The following is a 15,503-nucleotide window of genomic DNA, read 5'->3' as shown; positions in this document are numbered from 1 at the left end:
TCACATTGAAGACAGTCGTAAGAATTAGGTGTTCTCTGTTTTTTTTTTTTAAGGTAAAATAAAAACTGCTTAATACAAACTATAAAAACTGAAAATACTGAAAAACAGGATAAGGTTTTAATTTAATTGGTTGTGTACAATGCTTAAAGCTCCAGACTAAAGTTATACTTTTATTGTTTTTCACTTATTAGCTTTCCTTCATGCTTATGAGTAGAAATTATAATAGATGTTTAGGGATTATCTATAACAAACTAATTAGTATATTTTAAAAATGACATTATCTTCAGTTTTATAGTTTATACATTCTATAAACTATGCTCACAGATACAAAATTATTTTTGAGAGTCAACAAATAAGATCAGATTGTAGGCAATAAAAATGAATATCTGGATATTGATTGTTTACTGCCTTTGCTATGAATATAGACATTAACAAACCATTAAGATGATACCAAAGGATCAGTACTCTTCCAAAGGCAATGAAGGTTACCACTCCTTAAAATAAACTTTTAAAAATATTAAGGATTAAATGCAGAATCAATTCTCAACAGAACTTTACATTAAATACAAGTGATTTGGTAACAGTTTAAACAATGTCATATAAATATCATTTTACCTCATTTGTTTTTCATAAGGCTTAATGAAAGGAGATCCTCGCATAGTTTGTGTTTTGATAATATGATCATCCAACAACATCTGAATTTCATCAACTGATGACAAAATAAATGTCCCACTTTCTCTATAAGGAAGAATGACAAATTCCATTGCATCCCATTCATTAATCATCTTCTCCATGGCCTTTTCAAGAGAATATTCTTTGCTAGCTGCTTCACTAATACCTTCAAATCTGTCTAAATATGGTTCTAGATTCATGTCTAAAAAAGAGAAGACAGTGGAGTCATCTGCTGGCTCCAATGGGTAACCAACAATGGCAGACAAGGCCTCCCAGTGCCTGGGGCGCAAACCAGGATTACAGATCACTTGAATGAGAGGAATGTGCTGCTTGAAGTCTTCCACCTTTGCTCTTACTTTTTTTGTCATTGCTAATGCATTTGGAGAATCATGAAAGGTTTTCTCCAGCTTATATAATCCTCTCCAGTAATTTCCAACATCTGTTTCTACTTGGTCTGGATTCACCTTGTGATATGGCCCTTCTGTCCATGTTCTGTATTTGTTGCTAAATTCAACAGCAGTTTCATAGAGACGAAGATAAGGGTTCAAACCATCTTGGATTTTTTTACGATGAGGATATACTGATGGTAGCCAACCAAATGCCTCCTCTTCAGCATTAAACTGATCAATCTGAAAGGATAAGTATTAAATATATTAGTTATTTGGAAAGCAAATGACATTGAAATTTAAGTTTTTAAAAATATCTATTTAAACGTGACCCCAAAAACCTTTACTAAACCTTAAAGTTAAATATCAATAATCAAGAAAAACTGAACAGTAACCTCTTTTTCCTATTTATTTTATTTCTTTTAAATTGACAAAAAAATGCATGTATTTATGATGCACAACATGATGTTTTGAGATATGTATATATTGTGCAATGGGTAAATCAAACTAATTAATATATGCATTACCTCACATACTTATTTTTTTGAAGTAAGAACACTACAAAGCCTATTCTTTTAGTGATTTTCAAGTATACAATACGTTGCTATTAGCTATCATCAATATATCCCCCGAATTTATTCCTCCTAAGTGAAATTTTTATCCTTTGACCAACATCTTCAATCCCCACTATTCCCTACCCCCAGCCAGTGGTAGGCATCATTCTACTCTCTGCTTCCATGAGTTTGACTTTTTAAAAGATTCCACTGAGATCATATAGTATTTGTCTTTCTGTGCTTGGCTTATTTCACTTAACAATGCCCTCCAGGTTCATTCATGTTGTCACAAATGACAGGATTTCCTTTTTTTTTCCAAAGGCAGAATAGCATCCCTTTATTTCTTTTTGACTAGTTTTCAAAGAACAATATCTGGTCAAGTTAGTTAAAATCATTAATATAAATTTACATAGATAAAGAAGTTTTTGCCCACACAGACATACTGAGGACACAGCATCATTCATTCATTAACAAGAATTTAAGTACTTTTAATATACACAGCATTGTGGTAGGTACTGTGGAAAATAGAAACAAGGTTAATATTGCAAAGTATCAACTCCAAGGAGTTAGTAATCCATCTCAGGAGAAAAGACTTAAATAAGTGGAAATTTAAATAGCAATTGTACAAAAATAATAAAAGGTAATAGAAGAGATGTCTCAGAACAGTAACTGTTTAATATAAAATGAATAGACTATACAATAAAATGCTAACACTCAGAGGTGGGAGATAGTGCTGAAATAATGCAGTTATAGAAGCTTCTGTAGAGAAGATGCAACTGGAGCTCTGTTTTGAATATGAGGAGGATAAGAAGAGGCAAAGAAATCATTAATTTCCTCTTATTTTAGTTGTGAAACGTGAGCATATGGGTAGTTCAGAGGAGAAATCTATAGAATTGTAAGTGAGCTAGATGTATCAATTATGCAATTACTTAAAATTTCAGTGTCCTCCGTTTAAAAAAACTACAGGGTTTATTTCTTTTTTCTCAATGCATGTTGACATATTGTTGATTATTATACACCATTTAATTATCTGAACTGATAAGATATTAAAATCTTTCAATGTAAGAGAAATGGTAGAGCATCATAATATCATATGTTTTTGTATTCCTCCTTTTTATAAAAAAATACAGTTAAAAATTTTAAACATCTTAGATGGCAAATGGTATGGCTTTCCCTCCTCCAGCTTCTTCTAATGAAAAAAACTGATTTCTGAAAGAGCAGTATTGGGAAAAAAGTGGCTTGGTGAGAGAAAACAATGGGCCTAATTTAAAAACACAGTCAACAAATCTAAGCTGGATTCTAGGAGGATGGAACAACGAAACAGTAACCAGGTGCTATTATTCACTTGCTCTGCTCAAAAATATGGATTCCTAACTATCATAGTAGGACCACGATGCAAATGATTAGATGGTGCAAAGAAAAAATTGAAAAGCAGACTGAGATGTAACTCTGTCTTTAAAAAAAAAGATGAAGGCCACTGAAATATACCACTGCCAACAGAAAACAGCAGTGCTGCTCCTTCTTGAAGCATGTCTACAAAATCTATTTGTGTCCTTTCTATTATTCTCTAATTAAATGTAGTCAAACTGTTTTATTAGAATCTATTTCTTAAAGGTGAATACCCAATACAAATTCAATGCTTTTTCATTTGAATTAATTCATCTTTTTAAGTATTTTTGAATTATACCTTGTCTGCTGCTAAATCCAACTTTCCATTCAGTGTTTGAGCCTTTTTTAGGTATCGCTGTACATCTTGAAGATCTCCACATGAATAAAATTCTTCTGCCTGTTTAGCATAACTCTCCAATTCCTCCACAAACCGTTCACACCGTAACTAATAAAAACAATATTTGTTGTTACTATTTTTAAAATTAAAACCCCCAACATCAAGAAAAAATTTAAATATTTGTAAGAGTTATCAGAATTATTATTATTATACTTTGTCACTGGTAAAACATAAAGAGATGATCTGGAAGATGACTGAGATCTAAAATATGCAGAATTTTTAAAATTTAAAATTAATGGATTGAGATTCCTCTAATTCATAGATTAGAAAAAGTTTACTCAGACTGTCTATATAAGAAGTTCTAACTAATAAAATGAATAAAAACGTGTTAAACAATGGTATTTTTAGTATGATGAAGAATTTATGCTAGCAAATGATTCATAAGCATTTGAAAAGTCTCATAATTACCAAGTATGGCATTAAAAGAAAACTCAATTATTCTAAGGGCTATAGAGGTATCTGTGACATTTTTACAAACAACTGGAAAAAACCTGAATTTCCTTAATTGTGCTCTAATACTCAGATATTATTTCAGTTAGCAACACTAAAATAAGATATTCCAAGGTTACTTTTCTTGGCTCATGGGATCTCTTCACAAGAAATCAGTAAGGTAAATAAGTCCAGATTTAAAAGCTAAATACTAGTGTTCCAACATAAAACAGGTATGTGTATGTGTGTGTGTGTTGTAGTGAGAAAGGCTTATTACAAAATTGTTATTGGTAAGGCATCCTAAGTTAAATGGCTCTAAAAATAGCTCTTAATAAAATATTCAAAAGTCAAATCTAGGTTATTCAAAAGTAGATTTTCTATTTTATAGATTATCTAGGTTGATTTCCATCCTCTTTTCTCTAGTGTCCTGGCAAATTCATTGCTCTGGCCTAGTAGGGGAAGGAAAATGAGAGGAAAAATTCATCAATATTATGTGTAGTTTGTACAACAGTATACTTTATAACAAAGTATCAATAATTTTCAGCCACCTAGCAATTTTCTAAGAGTCTATTATATAGTAACTTAAGCATCTATCATTTACTATTCATGATGTTTTCTGCAGGTTTTTAAAAATTTTGATATGTTCTGAATGTGAAACAGAAACTATAAACTACAGTGTAAAATGAAGATTTTTTTTTTAAAGTTTATGACTTATTCTCCCAACACCATATTCTGCCAATTAGCTCTATTTGCTATAGTATAGTAGAAAGAGAGTGAGGCTTTCTATCAAAGGACATCTCTACTGGCTGACCAGGAACAAGTCTCTTAATTTTTGGGAACCTTAATTTTCCATCTGTAAAATGAGACTGAAAATACGAAGTCACTGATTGAGACAGCAGCTATGGAGTGCTCGTAGCATTCCTGTGTGTTGATCACTGTGCTAGGCAGTGGGATATAAATGGAGAAAAGGTAAACATGAAACACCCTGCTCTCAAGGAGCTGATAGTCCAATGGGGAGACAGACCTGAAAATAGTAACATAATGATCAGATAATCAGTCCAGTGGAGATGTATTCAAAATGCAGAGAAGCAGCAGCACTGAGGTCTACTGAAAGGGCTTCTGAGAAAACGAATAGAATATGCTAGATAGACAAGCTCTGTGGGCAGGAGTGAGCTCCAGGGTAATCAGGATAATGTGCAGGAGAGGAGAGGTGTAGGAGAGCAGATACCGAGGAGCTGTCAGGAGAACGAGTGGGGAGAGGTAGGCAACGGGGTTGGACAGGTAGATGGGCAAATCACAAACCATCTTATATATAAGACCAGTTAGTGAACATTAGAGTCATGATTCTGGGCACAGTGTTTAGGAGAGTTTGAATGATTATAGAGTATGAAGGCACATTTCACCAAGAGAGCTCTGACATATTCAAACAACAAACTGAAAATAGAATTAATGCCTATAAACTGTATCAGATAAATATTATTTTTATTAATGGTCACTTGTAGGCAATATATTCCAATGTTTTCTTCCAATTGCCTTGAAAAATCAAGAAATGACCCCACAATGATCAATGTACTACTCACTTCTTAGTCATCCAATAAGCATTATAAAAGATCCAATATGTGTACTATCTTCTACTAAGATTTATAGTATGAGAAAACTAAAATACATGGCCTGTGAAATAAAGGAGTTGACATTGCCATGTAAAAAGTTAAAAGCTAAACATTTCCAGAAAATGAAAATAATTTAAAATATCCCATGATACCAACCTTCAGACCTTCTTGATATTGTTCTGTTTTCTCTTTAATGATTTTCCTGTGTTCTTCAAAAATTTCTTCCATTCTTCCATACCACTGGAAAACATTATTATTTAGCCTAATGTCTGCTGGAGAAAAGTTGGCGCACTCAATGAGGAAGGCGAGGCAGTTTTTGGAATCCACTAATCTCTGTTCCAATTCAATCATATCAGTTACCTCCACTTTCTGAATGTAAGCCTGAGTGACAACAAAAATTACAGGTAGCATTTTAATGAACAGCTTATGACATGAAACAGCCTGTGGAAATACATTGCATAACTAGAAGTCAAAACTTTGGGTTCAAGATAAGGAACTGCAGCACAATTTACTTCTCATCCCTCCCAAACGTGTCTCTAAAATGGCAGGAAAAAAAAAATACTAACAACACATAAGAAAGCAATGGAAAACCAGAGACGAATGCTGTGGGTTCCTGAAAGATAGGAAGCCAATACCATCTGAGTGATATCATTCATTCTTTCAGAATAACATTTTTGGGCACCTAATATATGCTTCACACTGTGCCAGGTGCTGGCAATTTAGTGTGACAGAAAACAGACATGGGTTTGCCCTCATGGGGTTTGTAGTCTAGTTGGGGAGGCAGTTATTAGTCAAATAACCACCAGAACAAATGTAAAACTGCAAACTGTCAACAGAGACAAGTGCTACAAAGGAAAGGCACACTGCTTAGCATACCATAAAAGTGGTTAGAGATGGAGGGTAGTTTTCCACAAACTCAAAGCAGAGGCATAATGAGGAGGAAATGAGGAAATGAGACAGGTGAAGAGGGCTGCAAGTAGAGGGAACATGGGCAGGGGCAAGAGGGAGCAAGGATAAGGGGCTGAGAGGCCAGCAAGGCTGCAGCAGAGTGGTAGGGCAGCAGACCAAAGGTTCTAAATTGATGCCAGAGCCCACAGGGCCTTGTTGAACCCAGCCAACATGACAAGACAATAAAAAAAAAAAAAAGATGTATACATGTTCAAAGTTTGACACAAAACTATCATGCTTGCACAGGAAAAAAACAACTGATGAAGTAATAAAGATTTCAGAGAGTAAGAAGAGTCCAGAGTGGACAGATACAAAATAAATGTACAAAATCAATAGTTTTCCTATACATCAGCAGTAACCAGATTTAGAAACTACACTAGGAAACATCACATTCTAACAGTTACAAAAACTAAAAAAAGTAGGTGCGATGCGCACTGCCTGGGGAATGGACACGATTGAAGTTCTGACTAGGGGGGATGGGGTGGGGGGAGGGGAGGAGTGCACACCTATATGATGAGAGTGATGTGCACTGTCTAGGAAATGGACACAACTAAAGCTCAGACTCGGGGGGATGGGGAGGCATGGGCAATGTATATAGCCTGATCTTTTGTACCCCCTTAATGAGCTGAAAAACAAACAAAAAATAAAAAAAATAAAAAAAAATAAAAAAATAACTATGAGCAAATTTAACAAGAAATGTGCTATATGAAGAAAACTATAATAATAATACTTTATTGAAGGACATTTTAAAAATTCTGAATGAATACAGAAACAAATTGTAAGATATAATATTGGAAAGATACAAATCCTCCATAAAACCAATGCAATTTCAATGGCATTTTTAAAAACTAAATTTGATATAAATTCTAAAATTCTCTGGAATAGTAAACACCCTAGAGTAACAAAGATGATCATGAAAAAGAAAAATAATAGAGACCAGCCCTGAAAAATACTATACAGATGCAATAATTTAAACAATTCTTGTTCTGGCCCAGGAATAGATGATGGAGTAAAACAGAAAGAGTTCAGAAATAGGTCCAAGGAAATATGAAAACTTAGTGTTGAAAAAGGTACAGTTCGAATCAGGAATGAAATGATAAATCATATTGGAGTAACTGGCTATTGATTTTGGAAAAAAGAGCCCTAGTTATCTAGTAGGAGAAACACAGGGAAGGTATATTGTTCAGTGAATAAAGTAATTTACAGCAGAGTAATTCTGTTCTGCACAAACAAATCTATGTGTGTGAATGGACACATATATAGGTGTGCGTATGTGTGTACACATACAGGTACATATGCACGTGTATTTGTACATATATCCATATAGTTCTCTTAAGGCTCTTTTTAATATATATGTTAATTTGTTTATATATTTTAATAATATAAATTTCTAAAAGAAACCTGCTACCCATGAAAAAATGAAAAAACTGGCAATTACTTGTAACCACCTATGTTCACCTTCCCATTCCTATACCCCAACTCCCTGACACTAAACGATTCTAATTTTTAAAAAATTTTAAAGCTCTTTTTAATCTCCCAATCTCCACCTCGCTCTGTCTCTCTCTCTCTCTTCATCTCTTTTTCTCTAGTGTTTTACATCTTTGCATACATGTAGAAAAACAAGTTTGGAAAGGGAAGAATTCACACTGAACTATAAAAAATCATTACATTAAAGAAAGGAATTATGGAAAAGGGAGAAATTTTACTCTTCATTCAATTCCATGTTGTTTAAATTTCAGTTTTATAAGTAAACAGAAAAAAACTAGCACAATTCCCTAGAAATATTTCATTGATATATTATTCTAACTAGACTAAATGTTTTTCTGTTGCAAGTCCAAACAAATAGGATGTAAACCATGGTGGTTTCCACAAGTAACAAAATGTCCAACTGAAAATTAATTTTTTGTAATTTAATCAGCTTTCTATGTAGTCAAACAACTGTATTTTTATTTCATCTACTACCTGACAATAAATCACTGAATAAATCCACCAGCGGTTATGTCCTTAGGGGGATAATCTTTTTTAAGATATAGAAATATTTGAAATAGCAGGCAATAAATCCTATTTCCTTATTTTGTTAAAGATTGTTATGTACAGTAGAAATTCACAGTACATAACCCCAAATTCCTAAATATTTCCAGTGATGGTGAGGAGAGTAAATAAGTGATACTCTTTACAACCAATATTCATTTTTCCAAAAGGATTGTCCTTTTATGAAGAGGAATTCACAGTTTAAAAACTCTCCAACTACATTTATAATCATCCATTACCAAAGAATCACCTGATGTTCTACAACTAATACAAAATAGAAAAATACCCTAAAAAGATTATATATGGGTATGTGTGTGTATTTTATACACATACATATACACACATACACATTCACATACTACAGCCCCAATCCAAATACAAACACTTTAAAGAAAACAGAACTCTTTCAATTAGAGGCCAGTATGTAAAAATTGATTCTAATGATTTTAACTAACTTTCATCTAAGTGAATAATTTAAAGAATATACATAATTATATTTCAATTCCTTTTATAATTTCCTGCCTACACAAAGTTTTAAATGATTTTATATGTTTTGCTGGGATCACAAATATTTTAAAATAAAAAATAAAAGGGTCCTATATTGGATTGGGGAATACTAGAAAATGAAAAAAGAGAATTCTGTAACAGCTTAATGTTACATGAATGAAAAGAGAATAAAATGAGATGGTGATTAACTAGTTGTTTTGAATTATTTTATTTGCCATTAAGTAGACTTCAAACTCATAAGTAACATGAAAAACGATGAAAGTGAGACTTAAGATAATTGCCTTAATTATTCTAATATATCATCTCTCCAGAATCCATGATGGGTGGTCCTCTCACTCTGACTTGCTTCGGTCAATGAGATGTTAGCTAGCGTGACACAGCAGAGACTCAAAAAACACTTGTACAATTGGGCTTGCTTGTGTGTCTCTACCATGCCATAAGAACATACCCAGGTAAGCCTACTGGATTTTGAGGTACAAGGAAAAGAGTCAAATTTCTAAAGAATAGTTAAACTAGTCAAGCCAACTGAGAGCTGGCTGACCCAACTGAATGAGTGATCCAACAGAGTGACTGCATTGAGACCAGAAGAACCATCAGGAGCATACAGCCTAAATTACCAAACTGCAGACTCATGAACTAAGTATTTTAAAAGTCATTATTTTTAACCTCTATCTTAACTTTTGGGGTGATTTGTTACTCTGTCTTATTGTGTCCATAATTAACTGTTACACATACAACTATAAAGAGTCCATAAACAATACCTTCATTTCCATTAATTCTGCTGTATTTGGAGGAGTGCTAAGAGCTTTTTCAGCTATCTTCTCAAATTCTTCACATAATCTGAAACACCAGGCAAAACCAATCTTACATATTTGCAATTAAATTTCATTCTATAATATATTCCTGTATATTTTTAAATGTTCCATTGCATGAAAAATGAAGTAAGATTATAAATTATCTGTATGACATCTAATGAATTAAAAGCAAATTTGTGTACATTTACTTACACATTCAATACATGTTTAATGATTACCTATTATATTTCCAACTATAATATTAAGTGACAGAGCTACAGAAATGAATCATAAGTAATAGTGGTCCTCAAGCAGCTCACTATCCAGTATGGGATGCAGGACTGTAAACAATCATTTCCAACCTAGAATTTTAAGGGCTCTAACAGAGATTTGGTTAAGATGGCACAGAGTGATTAACTCTACTTGGAGGGAATGGTTGAAAGGGGTGTGTGTGCTCAGAAACATCTGGTAATATGCAAATATTTCCTACTGATTTGGCTTGTGGCCAACATAAATAATGAACTTACTTTGGGGCAGGAAAAAGAAGAGTTGCAGGAGTGAAGGAAGTCCATACTAAAACATGTAGAAAAAATCTTCAATAAGGTGGGTTGTAAGGTGAAGGAGAGAGGAAAAGCATGGCGATGACGCTGGGTTGAAGCAGGGAGTTGGAAGATGAAAGAGAGTTTTGAATATGTTTGTAAACTTCAGAGGCAGAATCAGCAGAGAAGGAGAGGTTCAAACTGAGAGACACAGAGGGGACAACTGATGGAGCCAGGTCCAGAAGCAATGGAGGCAATAGGGCTGCACTCCCAGGCACAGGGAAACTTTGAGTGGAGTGATGGACTCCTGCCCTCTGAGGATGTGAAAAGCATCATGGAGAGGTGAGTTGAGCCATGCAGGGACAAGAAGTTACAGTTATTCATATTTAATGGCTCCTGTAATAGTCCTGATATGTCCTCTGTACACCAGGGAGTCTGGTGAGAGGAAGTGGCATAATGAGAAGAAGATGGGAAAAAGTAGAACTGGCCTGAGCTCAGAGGGCATTAAGGGGCAGGGAAAGTATCTGTGAAATTAAAAAAAAAATATTTCACCCACCATGAAAAGCTATAGTTAGAAGACATTTTCACTATTCTTTAAGTACTTTTTGAGAAAAAGATGCTTTAAGCGGAAAAGATGACTCTGGTTCCTAGCTAAGTTACCCAAGCCTGATCCCCTTCCACATGGAGCCTTAGTCCCCAGCCTTTCCTCTCACCTCTCTTCCCTCTCAGTGCCTGTGAAAGCAACACAAACCACTCCTACTTCTTGAAATACACCATGCCATTTTCACACCTCACTGTCTTCTACGTAGCATATTCTGTACCTAAAATTCTTTCACCCACCCTGTTCACCTGGCAGACTCCACCTTATCCTTCAAAATGAAATTCACACATCACTTCCTCTTTGCAGCCTTCCCTGATTTTTCCCTTTCCCCTAAACCCCACCCTGGGAGAAAATTGATCATGCCCTTCTCTGTCTGACCTCTGTGACTCAGTACAGTACTTACTACACCCTATTGTAATGTACTGGTTTCTATGTCTACTTCCCCTTCTATATTGTAACTTCCTCCAGCAGTTTTATTCATGTTTAGAGCCTAAGGGCCTAGTCTTGTGTTTGACACATGGTAGGTAAATAAATCTTGGAAAAAAATATTTTTACTGATCTATTTTTTCTCTGCTACCATAATCATAAAATATATTCTGATTATTTGAGTATTTTCCCACCACGTAACTCATACCAACAAAGAGGTTCCCAGAGCAACACTAGCATCAGTTGTTGGAAGACTAGTTACACTAGTTATACTTCTCATTTTAAATAAATAGGTATTCTGCTTTACACATTAGCATTCTATGAATTTACTTAACATGGGTTGGATTACCTAAAAATCTCCAGGTTACTCAACTAATGAGTTTCTATATAGGATAGCAAGTTACCATGGCCTTCCAGAGTAATTATAGTGAGATCAAATTTCAAAGTTGAGGGTCCCTTAGGACTCATGACAACTACTGTGTAAATCCACTTTGAAAACTTGCTTTTGTATTGATTACACAAATCTAATCTTCTAAAGTTAGATAACATCTACTTGACTTGTGCAAGAGAAATGTAAACACATTTTAATACCACCTTAACTCAGACAATTGGGGAGGCACATTTATGGTGAAAAAAATTATAATACTAATAACCATATCACCAAATGATACTTAAAGCCAAGTATTATTAGAAATAAGTTTTACATAATCTTTTGGATAATTTATGACACTAATCCATTACTTCTGATGAGTAACAGTTGATTCTATTTAACATTTCCTTCCAAAAAATAGAAATATAATCAGTATCACACAAATACCTTGTATTTATTTCCTGATGATCTCTGAACATTCTGGCTATAAGTTTCCCACAAATAATATCTGCTCGTTTCACCAAAGCTCTAATTAATTCCTCACAGTGCATTTCAAACATTCCTACACGAATAGTCTGCAATGGATTAAAAGTTTAATAAACATGAAAATAAATAAAAATGAATAAAAGATTCTCACAATTTTGCCATTATCATAATTTTAATTTTTTTGTGTGTGTAATCTAACAAGATTGAGTTGTTTTTTTTTTTAAAGAAACTCATTTGTATTTTACAACTATCTTCTCGGTAAATATCCTTGAAGAGTTTGTTATCTTGGAACCAATTCTATTTCAGGACAATAATGGATATAAAAATCTTGGAGAATTGAATAAGTATATTGCTAAATCGATGATGTAGGTTTCAAATCTTATATTTGCTCTACACAAAAAACCATACATGTTCATGGTAGAAAATTTGGAAAATGTAAAAAAGGACAAAAGAAGAAAATTTTAAATTACTAGTAGCCTACTAAACAGAGGTAACCACATTTGGGTGTAATTACCATATTTTCCAAAGGATTTATAAACACTAAGTTAAAAGAAATTAGGTTCTTGGAATTTGGAGGCGGGGGGAATTTTATAAAGTACTTAAAAATCAGAGTTGTGGTTCTAGAGTTTCAGCTACATGAGCACAAGAATTGTGTCTGTTGTACCTAACTCCTCATACCCAAGGCTTACCACAATGCTTGGGAAATGTCATAGGCTCAATAAATATTTTTCCTGTTGATAGTAACAGTCTATTTCCTCACCATAGGTTCTAAAAATATATGCTAATAAAACTGGGAAAAGGTCATTAGGTACAGATAACAGTTGTACAAAACCGGAGTCATTTACCTTTCTAGATGTGTACTGTATTTCCTCTATTAGTTTTTGGTATTTGCGAATTTCATGTATTATTTTCTCATAATTCTGATTTTCTGAAAGGAAGTCATCAACATCTTGCTCAGCTTTTCTGGTAACTAAAAAATCATACTTGTCATAGAGTCTGCGGTGCTCAATAGGTGCCATACTCTCTCTGATAATCACGTCTTTAATCTTTTCTTTGTGAGCATCTACAATTTCCTTCAGAATTATGGGTTTCAAGGTTGTTGGTTTAGACTTACTTTCCTAAACAAAGAGAGAAAAACAATATTAGTTACTTAAAATACTTTAGTTAAAGTAACCATATCATTTATCTTTGCAAAAATGCCAGTCTTACAATATTTTCTTTTTTCGTTCACAAGGTCGTTCTGATTTTCTAATCTGTAATCTATGGAAAGATATTCGGTGTAATTATATCAGTATTTTAAAACTTAGATTTCATACAATTTTTTGTTTTCTTTAAGGCTACCTAGTTGTATTTTGTTTTTCTATATGGATGAAAGAACAGTCACTTGAAAATACATACAAAATAAGATGCAGGATATAAAAACAGTAAAATATATTTTTTTAAGTTTTGTTTTATTTTATTTGATTTTTTTTTGAGACAGAGTCTCACTCTGTTGCCCAGGCTAGAGTAAGTGCCGTGGCGTCAGCCTAGCTCACAGCAACCTCAAACTCCTGAGCTCAAGCGATCCTCCTGTCTCAGCCTCCCGAGTAGCTGGGACTACAGGCATGCGCCACCATGCCCGGCTAATTTTTTCTATATATATTTTTAGCTGTCCATATAATTTCTTTCTATTTTTAGTAGAGGTGGGGTCTCGCTCTTGCTCAGGCTGGTTTCGAACTCCTGAGCTCAAACGATCCGCCCACCTCGGCCTCCCAGAGTGCTAGGATTACAGGCGTGAGCCACCACGCCCGGCCTATTTTATTTTTAATTGATACATAATTATACATATTTATGGGGTACAATGTGATGTTTTGATACATGTTTACATTCTGTAATGATCAAATCAGGGTAAGCACTAAATCTATTGCCTCAAACATTTATCATTTCTTTGTGGTAAAAACATTCAAAATCCTCTCTTCTAGCTATTTTGAAATACATAACACATTATCATTAACTATAGACACCCTACTGTTCAATAGAACACCTGAACTTATTCCTCCCATCTAACTGTAACTTTGTACCCATTGACCAACCTCTCCCCATCTTCCCTTCCTCCCAACCTCTGGTAACCACTATTATACTCTCTACTTCTATGAGATCAACTTTTTCAGATTCAACATAAGAATGAGATCATACAGTATTTGTCTTTCTATGTCTGGCTTACTTCATTTAATGTAATTACCTCCAGCTACATCCAGGTTTCTGCAAATGACAGAATTTATTCTTTTTTATGGCTAAATAATATTCCATTGTGTATATATACCAGATTTTCTTTATTTTCTTCATAGACACTTAGGCTGATTCCACATTTTGGCTATTATGAATAGTTCTACAATAAATGTATGAGTGCAGATGTCTCCTCAACATACTGATTTCATTTCCTTTGGATATATACCCAGTAGTGGGATTGCTAGATCATATGGTAATCCTATTTTTAATTTTTTGAGGAACCTCCATCCTGTTTTCTATATTGGCTATACTAACTTACATTCCCATCAGCAGTACGTAAGTGTTCCCTTTTCTCCACATCCTTGCTAAGACTTGTTATCTTTTGTCTTTTTGATAATAGCTATTCTAACTAGAATAAGGGGTGATATCTCATTGTGGCTTTTATTTGCATTTCCCTAATGATTAGTGATGTTAATTATTGTTTCATATACCTGTTGGCTATTTGTACATCTTCTTTTGAGAATTTTAAATAGGATTATTTGTGGTTTTGCTATTGAGTTGTTTGAGCTCCTTATACATTCTGGATAGTAACCTCTTATCAGATGCATAGTTTGCTACTATTAATATTTTCTCCCATTCTGTAGGTTGTCTCTTCATTCTATTGTTTCCTTTGCTATGCAGAAGTTTTTTAGTTTGATATATTTCCATTTGTCAATTTTTGCTTTTGTTGCCTGTGCTTTTGAGGATTTCTATATATTAAAAAAATCTTTATTCAGAATAATGTCATGAAGAGTTTTTCCTGTGTTTTCTTCTAGTACTTTCATAGTTTCAATTTAAGTCTTTAATACATTTTGAGTTGATTTTTGTGTATGGTGAGAGATAGGGGTGTAGTTTCAATCTTCTACAAGTGGGTATCCAATTTTCCTAGCACTATTACTGAAGAGACTATCCTTTCCCCATTATGTGCTCTTGGCACCTCTGTCAAAAATCAGTTGGCGATAGATGCGTGGATTTATTTCTAGGTCTCTATTCTGTTCCATTGTTCTATGTGTCTGTTTTTATCCCAGTACCATGTTGTTTTGGTTCCTATAGCTTTGTACTATATACTGAAGTCAGGTAGTTCGATGCCTTCAGCTTTGTTCTTTTCACTCAAGAA

The 15,503-nt window shown here is 33.9% G+C and overlaps 1 protein-coding gene across 1 annotated transcript in view; it reads right to left on the bottom strand.

The window, feature by feature from the left end:
* DNAH7 (dynein axonemal heavy chain 7) overlaps positions 1–15,503 on the bottom strand; it is a 238,249-nt gene that overhangs the window by 181,803 nt on the left and 40,943 nt on the right. The window contains exons 12-17 of the mRNA XM_069469091.1: positions 12,985–13,257; positions 12,101–12,228; positions 9,685–9,763; positions 5,594–5,818; positions 3,300–3,446; positions 616–1,301 (exon numbers count right to left, since the gene is read on the bottom strand). Of these exons, the coding sequence (XP_069325192.1) occupies positions 616–1,301; positions 3,300–3,446; positions 5,594–5,818; positions 9,685–9,763; positions 12,101–12,228; positions 12,985–13,257 (1,538 nt within the window). The remainder of the gene's footprint in view (positions 1–615; positions 1,302–3,299; positions 3,447–5,593; positions 5,819–9,684; positions 9,764–12,100; positions 12,229–12,984; positions 13,258–15,503) is intronic.

This window comes from Eulemur rufifrons, chromosome 1 (assembly GCF_041146395.1).
Source record: "Eulemur rufifrons isolate Redbay chromosome 1, OSU_ERuf_1, whole genome shotgun sequence".
In the NCBI taxonomy this organism is placed as follows: domain Eukaryota; kingdom Metazoa; phylum Chordata; class Mammalia; order Primates; family Lemuridae; genus Eulemur; species Eulemur rufifrons.
The sequence above is the reverse complement of the archived record's forward strand: the minus strand, read 5'-3'. Positions and strand labels throughout refer to the sequence as shown.